At 38.0% G+C, this 16,454-nt stretch overlaps 2 protein-coding genes across 7 annotated transcripts in view; one reads left to right on the top strand and one right to left on the bottom strand.

The window, feature by feature from the left end:
- Positions 1 to 11,393, top strand: part of si:ch211-51e12.7 (uncharacterized protein LOC336335 homolog) — a 14,791-nt gene extending 3,398 nt beyond the window's left edge. For 2 of the 6 annotated variants that reach the window (XM_017494865.3, XM_017494864.3), the window contains exons 5-6: positions 1,379 to 1,504; positions 1,851 to 2,840. In XM_017494865.3, coding sequence (XP_017350354.1) covers positions 1,379 to 1,504; positions 1,851 to 1,944 — 220 coding nt within the window. In that variant the 3' untranslated portion in view covers positions 1,945 to 2,840. Of the gene's footprint in view, positions 1 to 1,378; positions 1,505 to 1,850; positions 2,841 to 4,054 lie in introns of those variants that run through there. The other 4 variants (XR_008398365.1, XR_008398363.1, XR_008398364.1 and 1 more) reach the window with 4 other exon arrangements.
- Positions 11,394 to 13,206: 1,813 nt separating this feature from the next.
- Positions 13,207 to 16,254, bottom strand: mrps10 (mitochondrial ribosomal protein S10). The gene is given in 7 exon segments (NM_001200406.1): positions 13,207 to 13,484; positions 14,511 to 14,600; positions 14,693 to 14,801; positions 14,900 to 15,039; positions 15,149 to 15,218; positions 15,985 to 16,037; positions 16,182 to 16,254. Coding segments are annotated over 7 exon segments (609 nt in total). The 5' UTR covers position 16,254; the 3' UTR covers positions 13,207 to 13,409.
- Positions 16,255 to 16,454: the final 200 nt, after the last annotated feature.

The raw sequence follows: 16,454 nt of genomic DNA, 5'->3' as shown, positions 1-16,454 counted from the left end.
CTTTCTATTTTGGTCTCATCCTGCCACAAAACATTTTTCCTTAGCCTGATTGTTAGCAAACTGCAGAGGGGCAGCAGTGTTCTTTTTGGAGAGTATTGGCTTTCTCCTTGCAACCCTGCCATGCCATGCACACCATTGATGTTCAGTGTTCTCCTGATGGTGGACTCATGAACATTAACATTAGCCAAAGTGAGAGAGGCCTTTAGTTGCTTAGAAGTTACCCTGGCTCCTTTGTGACCTAGTGGACTATTGCACTTCTTGCTCTTGGAGTGATCTTTGTTGGTCTCCACTCATGGGTAGGGCAACAATGGTCTTAAATTTCCTCCATTTGTACACAATCTATCTATCTGTAGATTGGTGGAGTCCAAACTCTTTAGAGATGGTTTTGTAGCCTTTTCCAGCATGATGAGCGTCAATGACTCTTTTTCTGAGGTCCTCAGAAATCTCCTTTCTTCACACCACTTCCACAAATAAGTGTTGTGAAGATCAGACTTTAATAAATCCCTGTTTAAATAAAACAGGGTGATCACTCACATCTGATTCTCATACCATTGATTGAAAACACCTGACTCTAATTCCACCTTCAGATTAACTGCTAATCCTAGAGGTTCATTTACTTCATATGCAACTAACAGATATGTAACATTGGATCATTTTCCTCAATAAATAAATGAATAAGTATAATATGCTTGTCTCATTTGTTTAATTGGATTCTCTTTATCTACTTTTAGGACTTGTGTCAAAATCTGATGATGTTTAAGTCATATTTATGCAGAAATATAGAAAATTCTAGTTTTCAAGCACCACTGTGAAACATAATGAGTAGCTTGTTCAAAAGAACATATAAAGTGCATGACGATGCCATAGCATCCACCTAGAAACACCCATGCAACCATCTAGGATACTATAGCAACCGCTTAGCAACATCTTAACAACCACCTAAGATACCATAGCAACTAATTAGCCACACCCTAACAACCATTCAGTATAGCATAACCACCACTTAGTAAAACACTAGCAACTATGGGGAATATCATAAAAACCACCCAACAACATCCTAGCAATCAACAGGAATATGATAACCTAGCAACACCCAACAACCAGTTGGAATAGCATAGCATGCACCTAGAAATAACCTAACAATATCTTGGATACCATAGCAAGCACCCCAGCAACCAACTTGATTAACATAGCAACAACTTAGTAATACCCTAGCAACCAGCTGGGACAGGATAGCAAATGTTAATGCAGGTGCATGGCAAGCTTACAGTAAGAGGAGCCTAGAAAAAAAATAAAATTAAATTAACAAGTGAGACATAAGCTGCAGTGTTGTCATGTGTAGAGTAAGTCTGGAGAATGGAGAACTCTTGTCTTATAGGCATGGTCCACCTCCGCCACTTCCACCACCTCCACCCGGGCATCTTCCTTTCAGAGGTTTTCCTCTGCGCCCAAGAGGACGGGGCATGATGCCCTCTGGCTCGCATCGCCACTTCCACCCCAGAGGGTAAGAACACACTTTCCTTTTCTTCCCTAGGTTCCATCCTTTGCCCTCTTTCCTTTCTTGCCCTTTCACACTCATTTGGCTACACACCTTTCTCAACTTTTCATCTGCTCCAAAAAATATGGTGTAGTAACGACATCTAAAGTGTAAACTGCTTTCGATGCAATTAGAGCTACACATGAAACTGTTCTAGCTGCCATGGATAATAATGCATGAATCCATATATATAAATGATATATTTTGATGAATAAATTGGTTCAGAAGGGAGAAACTGGAATTTGTGGCGCAGGCCCTTTTTCTATAACCTAGCACACAGAAACCGAATGTATCATTTTATCCTTTCATGCAGCTACCACAATGGACCCCCTCCTCTTCCTCCTCCCCATATGCCTCCAGGCAGAGGTCAGCGCTGGCCGGGGCCCCCTGCTGGCTGGCGGTTTTAAAGCAGCTCAGACTTATTGCAAAAAAAAAAAAAGATATATATATATATATATATATATTTCTGATTAGTACCGCCAGGGTGTAACCAGTGACTACTAGTAATACTCATACTCAAATATACTCCAGATACTCCAGTCCCTGATCAACACACTCCATTTTCTTCAGTGTATTTAGAAGGAATCTCAAAAGCACAGTCATTCGCTGGTTCTCTGATAAACCTGATAAGTACCTTGTGTTTAAGTTTGTTTCTGTTTGCAAAGAGCAGCTCATTCTGTCCCCATTAAACAGCATTTAGTTTGCGTGGTGCTAACCCCGTAAGCCTTAACCGATCTTTTTCAGTGGCTCGTAAAGAATAATAAAAAGTACATTTGAAGGAACGAGAGAGAAACAAATTAGCCCTAGTGTAAATGTAGCTTCTTTTTCAAGACTCCTTGGGCCTCACAGACTTTTACTGTTGTTCAATGTTTAGAGTTTCTTTTAGCTATGACTACTCAGTATTTACAAACTGATACAGCTCTTGCTATATAAACTTTTACAACAAAAAAAGAAGAAGGAAAATTAGAAATAAAGACCTTGTTCTGTATGTGCAGTGTTTATGATTCAAAAGTGACACTTTATTTAATAAATGTGCAGCTATTTTTACGTAAAAGTGTAAATATTGCTGTTGAAATTATATCTTTCTATTTGTGTTCAGCAGTCCACTCTGGTGACTGATTTGACATTTATACAATGACATGGATTAATGTTAGATTAGCACTGTGTCTAATGTTAAAATGTTCTCTTTATGATGATCCTTTTTACACACTGTAACTGACTTCTGTGGATTTGTGAAAATTGTGTAAACTGGTTAAACGTTAACAGCTTTGGACATAGTCCAAATAAAGTTAAAACAAACTCACTCCTTCTTCACGTCCATTTATTAAACCATGGAATAAACCCTATGAACCAAAATGGACACTGATATGTGGAAAAAAAACATATCAGCATTTCCCCAATATTTTTTTTTTTTTTTTTTTTGTACAATAATATTATTATTTCATTGCATGTGAGACTTGATGTAAATGTAATATTTCCAGGTGTCTCATAATGTAGAACTAAAATGCTTTGGGGAACTTAACATCTTAAAATAGTGTGACGTTCTAAAAAGCAGAAAGCACGGCGAAGAAATCAGTAAATGTATGAGACAAGCGCTTCTGAAAGCTGAAACTCTTAAACTTGGCCCACTACTGAAATCAGGAGTCCCTAATGTACAGTATTTCTCTCTCTCTTTCTTTTTCCTTTTTCTATTTCATTAAAGCAGAGGTTCAGTTTGGCGTGCATGTTGTAAGACATACTCTTTAGATTAAACCTTTGTTTCATTCCTCTCTTCTTTGGCTTTTGAAATACATTTAAAGCCCTCTGAAGTGCATGAGAATGTATGCAAAGGTGCAATATCTTTGGTAATGGGAACCACCTAAGGAATGAGCACGTCATTCAGTTAAGCCAGACCACACATACATGTATGTTCTAAGGAAACAAAATAATACACAAAGGAAAATTGTTCTATGAGAAAGAACACTTATAGGAGCATTTATATTATTTTGTGGAAGTTAAGCTTTGTTTTAGCATTGTCATTTCACAAATCGAGAGTATATGTATCGTATGCCAAATATATTTGTAGAGATGACAAAATTGTGAAAATTGCACATATACAGTGGTGCTTGAAAGTTAGAATTTTCTATATTTCTGCGTAAATATGACCTAAAACATCATCACATTTTCATTTCTAGTCCTAAAAGTAGGCAGAGAACACAATTAAACAAATGAGACAAAAATATTATACTTGTTCATTTATTTATTGAGGAAAATGATCCAATATTACATATGTGTTATGTATAGAAATACGTTTATACAAAGAAATATATAGTGTCATCTCCATGATGGTAAGAAGTATACTAAATATCCACCGATGACCAAGTGTCTATCGACAGGTGTTGCACCTTTCTTCAGTTCTTTCACTTGCCTCCACTCTTGCTTCCTCTGAGAGTCGAGTGCTTTCACTTCTGCTAGCTTTGCTGCTTCTGCTCACCTGTGTGCTGTTGATGCTGGACTGACTGTTGTTGTCTCCTGAAGGGGGACTTAGTCACCCTTTCGGAAGACACTGGGACATGGCGGCAGGACACTACACCCCGCTCTCTCCCTCTGCCCCAGTGATGTGCAGTGAGTCGCTCCCTGTCCCTTTCCCCAGTAACCAAGGTGAGTCGTCTTTTGTGTCCAACAATCTCCACTACCCCCTCTACCCAGGTCTCTTTTGCTCATAAGCACAGTGAGACAGACACCATAAGTTGAACTGGTGCAGACCCTTAACCACTAATAGCACTTTACTACCGGGTAGTGCGACATGGTTCTGTACATGAACTGTTTTTCAATTGCCATTCTTGCCCAAATACATTGAATACCAAACAGGCATATAAGGGTGGAAGTTGATTGTATAGATAGTTCTGTACTGTGGGAAAGCATTATAAGTTACCATCGTACAGTTATTGCGATGTGTTCTTTTCTTCTTGCATTTAAATGGATTTATTTAAGGCACCACTGAAAATGCATTGAGATATTCATATTGAGAGTTACTCCTCAATTTTTGCATGCAAACATAGCATTAACTCTTAAAAGAATTCTTGAAGAGCCATTGCTTTGTCAATTGTGAGCTAATATGAGTGTTGGTTGCCATCAACTATGAACCATCTGCTCAAAAGTGCTAAGTTGGTCTAGGAAGAAAAATCTAGAATGGAATTTGTCGTGCGAAACGCTTACGAGATCTATGTTGGTTTTTACCAAGGCTAAAAACACATTGGTTGCAGCTCAAACTTGGTATTAAGTAGTCTATAATATGAATATTTACATCAGATACTTTATCTACACTGTGTGAGACATTCATTTGAATAACACTGTGATTGGGCCATGGCTGAAATGAACAAACAGAACAAGCGAGTGTGCAGCACATGATACATTTGAACAGCTCACTATGACTGGGCAGCCAATCAGAACACAGCACGTTCGACCGAACAGGGTGTATCCCAAACTGCATACTGTCCTCCTAAGCTATGAAGCAACAGCTGGTGGTGCACTGTTGGGTGAGAAATACTTGATTGTTCTTCATTACTAAACTTAAGTATTATTTGGGTGTATTTATACTTGAGTATAAGTTCAGTACTTGCACTATTACTTAATTACACTGAAATAAACCTTACTTTTTGCCCAGTGCACTTTTATTCAGACCTACAAAGTACTCATTACAAATCAAACTTGCCACAGTGCTTGAGGATGAGCACCCCTGGCCCTACCGCTGTCAAATATTTCAGTGTACTGGAGTAGGCAAAGACTCGTATAAAATGAGGAAACTCTTTTACCTCTGAACTCCATCTAATATGAAAATTAGGTGTTTTGCTAAGTTGATAACATTAACTTAGCCTGTTTTCATTGCTAATGCCAGGTTAGACAGCTATGATTGCTAGGAAGCAAATCCAAATTCTAGCTAACGGTAAATATTGCATTCTTACAGAGATTGAATGGTGTTTTTTCAGGCAAAACAGCTTATAATTTTTTTCTAAATAGTTTCACATGAAAACATGACTAACTTTTAACTAATTTTTAACATGTACTTTTTAATGAAATAAATGAGTATATTTTCTTTAAATGAGTATATTTTAAAAGTAGCAACATTTTACTTGCGTACTACATGTCAGGACATTTTTTTGATACTTCCACACTTAATTGAGTACGAATTTGACACGTTATTTATACTTTCCCTTAAGTATTATTTCTCAGTCCACCCCTGTACTGAGTACTAGACAGATTGGAAAAACATCACCCATCTGTCACAAGGTTTTATGTGTTTACGTGCATTTTGAGATGCTTTTCTGCTCATCACCTTTGTAAACGGTGGGTATTTGAGTTCCTACCCTGCTGAAAAACCCCCCAGCTAAAACCAGCCTAAGCTGGTTAGCTGGTCTTAGCTGGTCTTCCAGCCTGGTCATAGCTGGTTCAGCAGGCTGGTTTTAGAGGTGTTTTAACCACTTTTTTAGCTGGTTAGGCTGTTCTTAGCTGGTCAGTGTTGGTCAGGCTGAAATTTTCAAAATAAAAAAGCTGACTATATTTGGTCAGACAACTTGGCAGAAATCCTACAGCAATATTTCAGTCTGGTATGATTCAGGGCATGCTACAAATTTTGTTACAATTTATTTGTGCATCCAGTTTAATAATTTTGTTGTAGAATTGTGAGATATATTTTAGATTATTAACAACTGAAATAAGTAGTTACACTATGCTACCCAGTCTGCCTGACTACCCTTGTGACTGTCTGATTAATTATTCAATAGATAAGATGAACACCAGCTTGACCAGGCTGGGAGACCAGCTTAAACCAGCAAAGACCAGCCAACCAGCCTAGGATGCTTTTATCCTTTTTTCAGTAGGGTACAGACTTCCTTTCAACTCAAAACAGTCTGGCCATTCTTCTCTGACCTCTTTGATCAACAAGGTGTTTGCACCCACAAAATTTTAGTTTTTTTGTAAACTCTAGGGATTATTGTGTGTGAAAATCCTGGGAGTTCAGCTGTTTCTGAAGTACTCAATCCAGCCCATCTGGCACCAAGAACCATGCCACTGTCACTAAGATCACAGTCCCCTCACCCCTAATTCTGATGCTCACCGTGGTTGTAAGAATAATAGTGTAATAGTGAGTTGCATGTTAATACAAGCAGTAATCATCGTTGAAATCAGTGTTTTTTGACTGTACACACATGTTGAAGGACTTGAGAGCAGCTGAAGAATAATTATGCTGAGTTTTGTCTTTGGGCTACACAAACTACTTGAACAAATATTTACGAATGATGAATGTATCGAATCATCAGTTTTTGACTGTTTGTGCTTCATGTCCAGGCAGAAAACAGCACTGACACTCCCACGTTGCAGGATGGTGAGTGTAGGATGCAAATCTGTGTGTGGCGAGTGTGCTTTTTTGGCTAGCTAGGTGGTGTTCAGGTCCAGGTGAGGTCCACCATGATGGTCACTCCAAGCATTCTTTGACTCTCTCAGAAGCTTGGAGTGAACACTTAGGAATGGTATGGGGAACTTATTCAGAAGACATACGGAAACACGTTTTTGAGCCACTTTTACTGATACTTTTAGCTACTGATTCGGGGTTAGCTCAGAAGCTTACTGTCTAACTTCACTTGAGTGGAACTCACTTGTATGGTATGTGGATTGCAGCCATGGCCCAATAACAATGAGTGTACATGTATTAGCTTATGGGACATGAAAGTAGTGCCTTTGTCACTGCTATGTGGCCTCAGAGCTTTATATTTAAAAAAAAAAAAAAACAGTACAGGAGGAGCCAATTGTTTCTAATATAGAGCATCTATCTGAAATACCGTGTTGTCCATTAATCCCTCTTTTGGGAGATAATCTGTGTGATGTTCTACACCTTCTGTTCTTTATTTGTATATTTTGTATATTGTGTGTGTGTGTGTGAGTGCGTGCACCGCATGGGGTCAGGTGAGTAATTGCTCCAAATATTTGAATAAATTAACCACAGATACGAGGAAACAGGGCTAAGGACTAAAACAGAACAATTAAATCAAACCCTCCAGACATACAAAACAGAAACTGAATGAAATTTAAATATTTATTTCTGAAGAAAGTATCATCCAAAACTAATAGAACCATGATTTTTTGTTGTTGTTGTTGTTGTTACAATATGGAAGCAGGTAAAAACATATAAAGTGCAGAAGGTCAACTTTTATTTTTATGGCGGCCCCAGAGCAAAATACTGCTGCATTTGACTAAAGGTCGTAATTCTTGAATTATACTCAGGAACTTGGGATAGTCTCCTCAGCTCTGAGTTCCTCCGAGTTCATCAAGTGATGTCAAATAAACATGGCTGCTCCCATCATCAACAGTAAACACAGCAATATGTCTTACCTTTAAATGAGTTTATACAAGTATTTGCTGTAGATCAATCAGCATATAGATATATTTGCTTGTTAAATCTATGACACTGATTATACAGGTTTAATTTCCTCCTTTTTTTTTTTTTTTTACTTCAATTTTGTTTACAGAATTTGAAAATTACATAATTCCAAGCTCCAACTTCTCACTTACGACTTAAATCGTATACAGAATACACGCACAGAAATTGAATGTTAAAAATGAAAAATAAGTTAAAAATAATTACCAAATGATATTACCAAACGATATGACTGCTTCTACCATCAGAGGAGGTAATGTGTTTTATAGTTTGCTGTGAATTGTTTGTATTTTATGTTTTATTTTCTTCTTCTGCACACTTTACAGTACGGAACATTTTCAGGAGTCTCCAGGGATGGTGAGTGACTCACATACGGCTTTCATGGTTGTGCTTTAAAAACAAAAAACAAACCTGTATATTGCAGATAAATGCCATTGACATGTTCTCATCTCACCAGTGGTGGTTAGTCCGTATGGGCATATTAACTATTCAACACAAGACCTCTGAAGGTGTGCTGTGGTATCTGGCACCAAGACGTTATCAACAGATCCTTTAAGTCCTGTAAGTTGCGAGGTGGGGCCTGTAAGAGGTTCAGTCGGATTGAGATCTGGGGAATTTGGAGGTCAATTCAACACCTTGAACTTGTTTTCATGTTCTTCAAACTGTTCCTGAACAATTTTTGCAGTGTTGCAGGGAGCATTATACTGCTGAAAGATGCCACTGACATTAGGGAATACCGTTGCCATGAAGGGGTGTACTTGGTCTGCAACAATGTTTAGGTAGGTGATACCTGTCAAAGTAACATCCACATGAATGCTAGGACCCAATATTTGAACATTATCCAGGGCAGTGTTTTGAAACTGGGGGGCCACCAGATGGCGCCAGGGGGGCCACATAGAAATTCTAGAACATTATTATTATTTTTTTAATTAATTTTATCCGTAAGTCAGGATTATCAACCTTCAAACTATGATGTAAATAAAAATGAGAAATATTCATAAATTAAATCAATTATACACAGCACACTAAGACACCCATCAAACAGAGACATCCGTTGATATACTAGTGTATAGTACTGTTAGCCACACGCTGATAAAACCTAAGACTATTTGTTTTTAAGATAGAGGACGTAGTCTCTTAGCCTAGCATGGAAAAAATAAAAATGGGGAAAATGTGATGACTCTAGGGGGCCCCAAAGGGATGCACCCTAACAAGGGGGGCGTGTTTGAGAGCCACTGGTCCAGAGCATCACACTGCCTCCACCAGCTTGCCTTCTTCCGATAGTGCATCCTGGTGCCAACTCTTCCCCAGGTAAGCAACACACACGCACCCGGCTGTCCACATGATATATAAAAAAACGTGATTCATCAGACCAGGCCATCTTCTTCCATTGCTCCATGGTCCAGTTCTGATGCTCACATGCTCATTGTAGGTGTTTTTGGTGGTGGTCAGGGTCAGCATGGGCGCTCTGACCAGTTTGCAGCTACGCAGCCCCGTACACAGCAAGCTGTGATCCACTGTGTGTATCAACACACCTTTCTATTAGAGCCAGCATTGACTTTTTCAGCAATTTGTGCTACAGTAGCTCTTCTGTGGGATCGGACCAACTGGCTAGCCTTTGCTCCCCATGAGCATGAGAAATGTGGCGAATCTAACAAAAAACAAACAAACAGATGAACTAAATTTCTTTACAAATGAGTCAAATTACAACAGTAAGGTTCTTCTGTTTTTGTGTATAGATCATAATAAATAGTTTTAGGTCTTCAAATGAAATACAGCATAAAACAAAGGCAACCTGAGTAAACACACAATACAGTTTTATTTATTTATTTATTTATTACAAAAACGTTAACCAACACCTATCACCAATGTGAAAAACTAAGTGCCCACTTAAACTTAAAATCTGGTTGTGCCACCATTAGCAGCAATAACTGCAACCAAATTCTTCCGATAACTGGACGTTGGTCTTTCATTTATTTCTAGGACTAGGATTTACTCCTGTACTTTGGATCATTGTTTTGCTGCATAAATAAGTTGCGCTAGAATTTCAACTTACAGACTGAAGACTGGACATTCTCCTTTAGAGTTTTCTTGTAGAGAGCAGAATTCATGTTTCCCTCAATTATTGCAACTTGCCCAGGTCCTGAAGCAGCGTCTTAAAGCAGAATTCTGTGTTTGGTTTACGCCAGATGTAACGGGATCCCTGTCTTCCAAACAGTTCCACTTTGGACTCATCAGTCCACAGAACATTCTCCCAAAAGGTTTGAGGATCATCAAGGTCTGTTTTGGCAAAATTCAGACGAGCCTTAATGGATGCCATCCTTGATGCCATTCTTATGGATGCCATATTTGCCCAGTGTCTTTCTGATAGTGGAGTCATGAACAGTGACCTTTATTGATACAAATGAGGCCTGTATGTCCTTTGATGTTGTCCTTGGCTCTTTTGTCACTTCCTGGATGAGTTGTTGCTGTGCTCTTGGAGGAATTTTGGAAGGTTGGCCACTTCTTGGAAGGTTCACTACTGTGCAGTTTTTTTTCCATTGGGAGATATCGGCTCTTACTGTGCTCCTTTGGAGTCCCAGAGCCTTTGAAATAGCTTTGTAACCCTTCCCAGACTGATGTATTTCAATCAGCTTCTCCCTCATCATTTCTGGACTCTCTTTCAACTTTGGCATAGTGCATTACTGGGTAAGATCTTTTAACCAACTTCATGTTGAAAAAGTTCTATGTAAGTGTTGATGTGGTTGAACAGGGTTTGCAGTAATCAGGTCTGGTTGTGTCCAGTCCAGCTGAACCCCATTATGAATGCAGTTTCATAGATTTGGGGAATTCGTAATTACAGGGGCAAGTAAATAACATTATCATTTAAAATTCTGTATTTTGGGTTTACTCAGGTCGCCCTTGTTTTATATTTGATTTTGTTTTAATTTCTGAAATTAGTTAGTATGAGATGCACACAAAAACAGAAGAAATCAGGAAAATATTTTTTCACAGCACTGTGTGTCAGACTTGTATTATTTGACTCTTTATAAGTCTGTTCAGTGCTGGCTTTAAGACCAGACTACTTTTCTATCTATCTTTTTGCTCTCTTGTTAAAAATTGATGCACGTAGTTAGTTAATTCAAGTCCATTCAAGTCTCGTTGACTCTCAACTGCCTAGTACGGGGTTACTCTGATAAATGTATCCTATAGTGTAAGTTTAGTCTCTTGACTTCATTTTTTTTGAGGCAATATGTTATTAACCTCATCGTTAATGTCGTCCTGCCCCACCAAGATGTGCGGTCACGATCCGCTGCTGTATTTCACTGATGGTTGTTTTAAGGATTTTCATTCAAACTTGCATCACTTTTTTTCCTCTCATAAACCTTTACGATATGTAGTGTGTGTTAATTCAGTTCGAATGTGATTGATTTGAATTCTGTCATTAAAGGTTGTTTTGAGGAATCATTTTAGTCTGTCCTGTCAGTCTTCTGCACCTGCGCTGAACTTCACCCAAAAACTTCTAATAAATTATAATACTGGCCCGTGCTGGGGAACATGATTTACTTCAAAGCCATTCGTCTGATTTACCACTCATAAGTTGTAAGAATATGCAGAATATTGCAGAATGTACAGAATGTTAATAATAGAAATCATTAAAATTGCATGGTTTATGTAGTTCTGCCCTGAATGAGGGATTTCACACAACAGATGTTTGCATATAGTCCACGAGACACAATAATAACTGAATTTACACAAATGAACCAGTTCAGAAGTTTACACACGCTTGATTATTAATACTGTGTGTCGTTACCTGCATGATCAACGACTGTGTTTATGTTTTGTGAGAGGTCTTCATGAGTCCCTTGTTTGTCCTGAGCAGTTAAACTGCCCACTGTTCTTCAGAAAAATTCTCCAGGTCCGGCACATTCTTTGCTTTTCCAGCATCTTCTGCATAGTTGACTCCTTTCCAACAGCGACTATATGATGCTGAGATCCATCTTTTCACACTGAGGACAGCTGAGGGACTCGTACACGACTATTACAAAAGGTGCAAACGTTCACTGATGCTCAAGAAGGCAACATGATACATTAAGAGCCAGGGGGGTGTAAACTTTTGAACGATAGGATCGTTGTCAATTTTGTTCAAAGATATATTTTTTTAATTACATACTGCCCTTCAGAAGATAATATATTTACGTTTCCCAGAAGTCAAAATAACAATTTACACCAATCATCCTGTTCAAAAGCTTAATGTATCAGGTCTCCTTCTTGGGCAACAGTGAACGTTTGCACCTTTTGTAATAGCTTTGTATGTACAAAGTATAAAAGTATAAACTTTCTGCATGTCCATTGCATGACCATCCATGACTTTTTGGAACATTAAAAAGAAATATCAGAGTGATATAAAAGCAAAGAGGTTTTGCTCTGATCTCAATTAATTCAGAACTGTCTGAAAAACATTTTCGAACATCTGTTTATTTTTGCAATACTACAAACCATGCCTTAACATTACCTGCAAAGGTTTTCTGCTTGCTGGGTACAATTTCACAATATATTTTTAATTGATCACAAATACATAGTCATGTTAGACTTTCTTGATAAAGTAGACATTTAAAGTTTATATTCTAGTCATTTTTACATTTAAGCTATAACACATACACAGCAAAAAAAAAAAAAAAAAACAAAAAAAAAAACACTACATCTTAGCACGTGAAAATATCTTGAATATAATCCGACGTTATGTAGTATTTCCCATTGTAAGATTAAAATTAACAAAATATAAGATTAGTAAACCTATTTCTAGACATTTTTTATTCATTTCAAGGTTAAAATGACATTCTATTGGCAGATAATTTTGCTTCTTTTTCCCCAAATAAATGCTTAATATCAAAATTATCTGCCATCACAAGCCTGAAATTTAAAAAAAAAAGAAAAAAAAAAAGTATAAATAGGTTTAATAATCTTGTATTTGGTTTATTGTAATCTTATAATAGGAAATACTAGATAAATCTGACTAAAGATATTTTCACTTGAGGTCATTGTTTGCAGTGTGCAATCTAAGATAAGATAAGCTTTTCTGCTCAGCACGGCTGTAAAAACGCGGTTATTTGGGTTGCTATAGACTTCCTTTCAGCAATCATTTGTTGCAGCGTACACTTTTGGCTACCAGTCACATGTTTCTATATACTTCATGTTCTTTCAATAATTATATAATAGCAACAAGAACGGTCACATGACCTGCCTTTTCGCTTAAACAAACAAACCCAACAGAACCACCTGTAATACGTTTATTATTTTTTTTATATTATGTGAAGCCACAAGCTTACACTTATAAATACACAGCACTATACACATCTATGAGATAATTCCCTTGTATAACGTGAGGCGAGAGTCCTTCTTTCTTCCTCCTTTCATTCAAATCCCCAATAAGCTGCAATGACTACTGAATACAAAAGGCTTGGAATAAAAAGGTCCTCATCAGCTGACTTCCTGTTGGCTCTCCTTGTCCCACATGGGTGTCTGGATATGCTCCGGAACTTTCTCTATAGCAGTCTAGAAGAAGAAATGTACAGTTTTTAAGCTTCGTCATACAGAATTTACAGAGATAATCACCACAGTCATTATAGGTGTATAATTCATTTTTGTACTATCTTCACTATATGAAACACGGAATGAAGGTTTGCTAACAAACTGCAGATAATATATTATATCACCATGTTGCCTAGACCTACTTTGGTACAAATCTTTCCTCGAATCAACCACAGTTAGAGATTCACATACATCATAGATTTTGCTTCATTTAAATCAATCAGCAGTCCGTTAAAGCTGACTGACTGAATTTTCCACATTTTGTAGTCTTACAACCTGGAACTGACATGGATTTAATTTGGATTACATGTCAAAAATTTACATGATCTACAGCAAGTGTGTCATGAATCTACACACAAAAGTATTTACTCCTGTCACTGCAAAAGCCCTGGCTATGGTTTTTTGTCAGTAGCTCAGTTTATAGCTTTGGGTTTATTGCTCTATTCTGCCCCCTAGTGGAATACTAGCGACCAGCTCTTAAATAAACAAACAAACAAATAAATAAATACTTTCATTCACTTATTGTGAACAAGACTAAAGTTACGAGTAAAATGAAGGAATGTATTAGCCAACATAAACTGCTTCTTTGTTTGTTAAACATTTAATACAACGGTGCTTGAAAGTTTCTAAGAATTTTCTATACATCTGAAAAAAATATGACCTAAAACATCATTAGGTTTACACAGATATATATAACATTGGACCGTTTTAATCCAAGTATTATAGTTTTGCCTCATTTGTTTAATTTGGTTCTCTTTATCGAATTTAAGAACTTCTGATGAGGTTTTCGGTCATATTTTATGCAGAAATATAGAAAATTCTAAAAGGGTTCACAAACTTTCAAGCACCGCTGTCGTCCCGCGCATTTTATTCTATCCAGGACGACTCGCACAAATCATATGAAACAAAATGTAAAACTTTTCTTTGTAATTTAAATACTTCTCTACACAGACATGCTGAATTTCTTATATTGCGTTTTGAATTTATTACCTTAGTGACCTCCATGGCTACTCCCTCAGGCAGGTTGCGCTGGATGTACTCCAGATATGCATGTGCAGTGGATCCTGTTATCCTGGCAATCTGACACACACAGGCCCTTATTCACACACTGAACTGTAGTTTATAACACATCCACAATACTTCCAGAGTACTGTACAACTATGAACCCTCACCTCGATGGATCTGTAGTGTGTCCTCATTTCATACTGGACCCTGTGCTTCTTAAAGATGTGCACCGACTTCAGAAGTGTGAGCCTCTCGATGTTCTTCGGTGGTTCAAACCTGCCACAGAACATGAGAAGAATAAACGTCACCCTGTGGGTCACTGCACACAGTCAATCTACTTCAGGATACACGTAGAAAAAATCATCGTGACTCACACTTTAGTCAGGGTTAAGCCGAGCTCCTTGGCAGCCAACGTTGCGAAAAACTCATAACTGTCCAGAACTGCCTTATCGTGACCTTTAACCAGCACGGTCATCTTCTGAAACAGTGTGTCCGGCTCGTCCGTAACCGTGATCTACGGCAAACAGGACGAAAACTTTTCAAACATCAAATCAGTTTGTTATGAAAAGGTTCAAATGCAATCTGTAAATGTTATAAACAACAACAATGTACTTGTGACTTACAGGAGAAGTGTGTGACGTAGAAACATTTGCGGTGCTCACAAAAGCCACAGGAGTCACATTAATACGGCTGCTGCAATAACAATAACAAATGAGGGAAAAAAAAATTAAAGAAACGTTAAAATAGACACGCAGGCTACTCATTATTATTCACACAAATGTGGGAAAACCTCAGCTTACAGCCTTCTGTAAGAGTATTACTGAAGTCCAACAGGTGGCACTATAAACAAACAGGTTAAAGTTACTCTCAGGTTAAGGTTGTATTAACTCTTACCCCTCAGATTATAGTGCACTATAGATCTCAAGGTGGGGTCCGGGAACCCTTGTGAACCGTAGTCAGAGATCCAGGTGTATTTTTTTTTTATTATTATTATGTAGCTGTAAAGCGTTACCCACCATCATTTACATTTATTTCTGAGCTTTTAGACTAATTAACCTACACTCGCCGGTCATTTTAATAGGAACACCTGTACATTCATGCAGTTATCTAAACAGCCAATCATGTGGCAGCAGCGCAATGCATGCAATCATGCACATACAGGTCAAGAGATTCATGCTGCCACATGATTGGCTGATTAGATAACTGCATAAGTAAGGAGATGTACTGGTGTTCCTATTAAAGTGGACAGTGAGTGTATAATGATTGTGACTTCAAATTTTGTCAATTTGGACATAGAGTGTTCTTTAAGTGGAAATTTCAGAAATAAATAAACATCCCCATGGCTTTAATAAGTAAACTACTATACCGAATATTTATAATATGTACTGAGAGTCTCTGTGGAACTTATGATAAAAGTAGACAATAGATTTAGACGAGTTGGGAATGAAATGAGACCAACCGTAATGACGCTGGAGGACAGTGAGCTCTGCAGACACACCGCGGGACACCAGCCTGGAACACAGAGCACTAGTTAGGCTCCCTACTTCACTCCACTACACACTATCTAGGTAATGGGAGTCCTCCACGACACACAGAAACTATCACACAAGCTTACAATGGCTGTCTAACTCATAAAGTTATAATTCATTCGTGTACCTTCAGCGAGAGTTCTTGTGTTGCCTTTGACAGGAGTCCTACAGTGGAAAGTGTCCGCATGGACGCCGCCATTTTCATCGGAGAACAGACGGGAAGAGTCTCTCCAACGCCACCTAGCGGCCCGGAGAAAACCCCCACCGCGCTGGTTCTTCGTCTTCCTTTTGTTTTAATGGTGTATTACCGCCACCTACTGGACTGGAGTGTGGGCAGCAGCTTGGCAGGAAAAAAAAATAATTAAAAAAAATAATAAAATCAATAACAATAATGCATAAA

The sequence above is a fragment of the Ictalurus punctatus genome, chromosome 19 (assembly GCF_001660625.3).
Source record: "Ictalurus punctatus breed USDA103 chromosome 19, Coco_2.0, whole genome shotgun sequence".
Classification (NCBI taxonomy): domain Eukaryota; kingdom Metazoa; phylum Chordata; class Actinopteri; order Siluriformes; family Ictaluridae; genus Ictalurus; species Ictalurus punctatus.
Note: the sequence above shows the minus strand (reverse complement) of the source record. Positions and strands in the feature narration are given on the sequence as shown.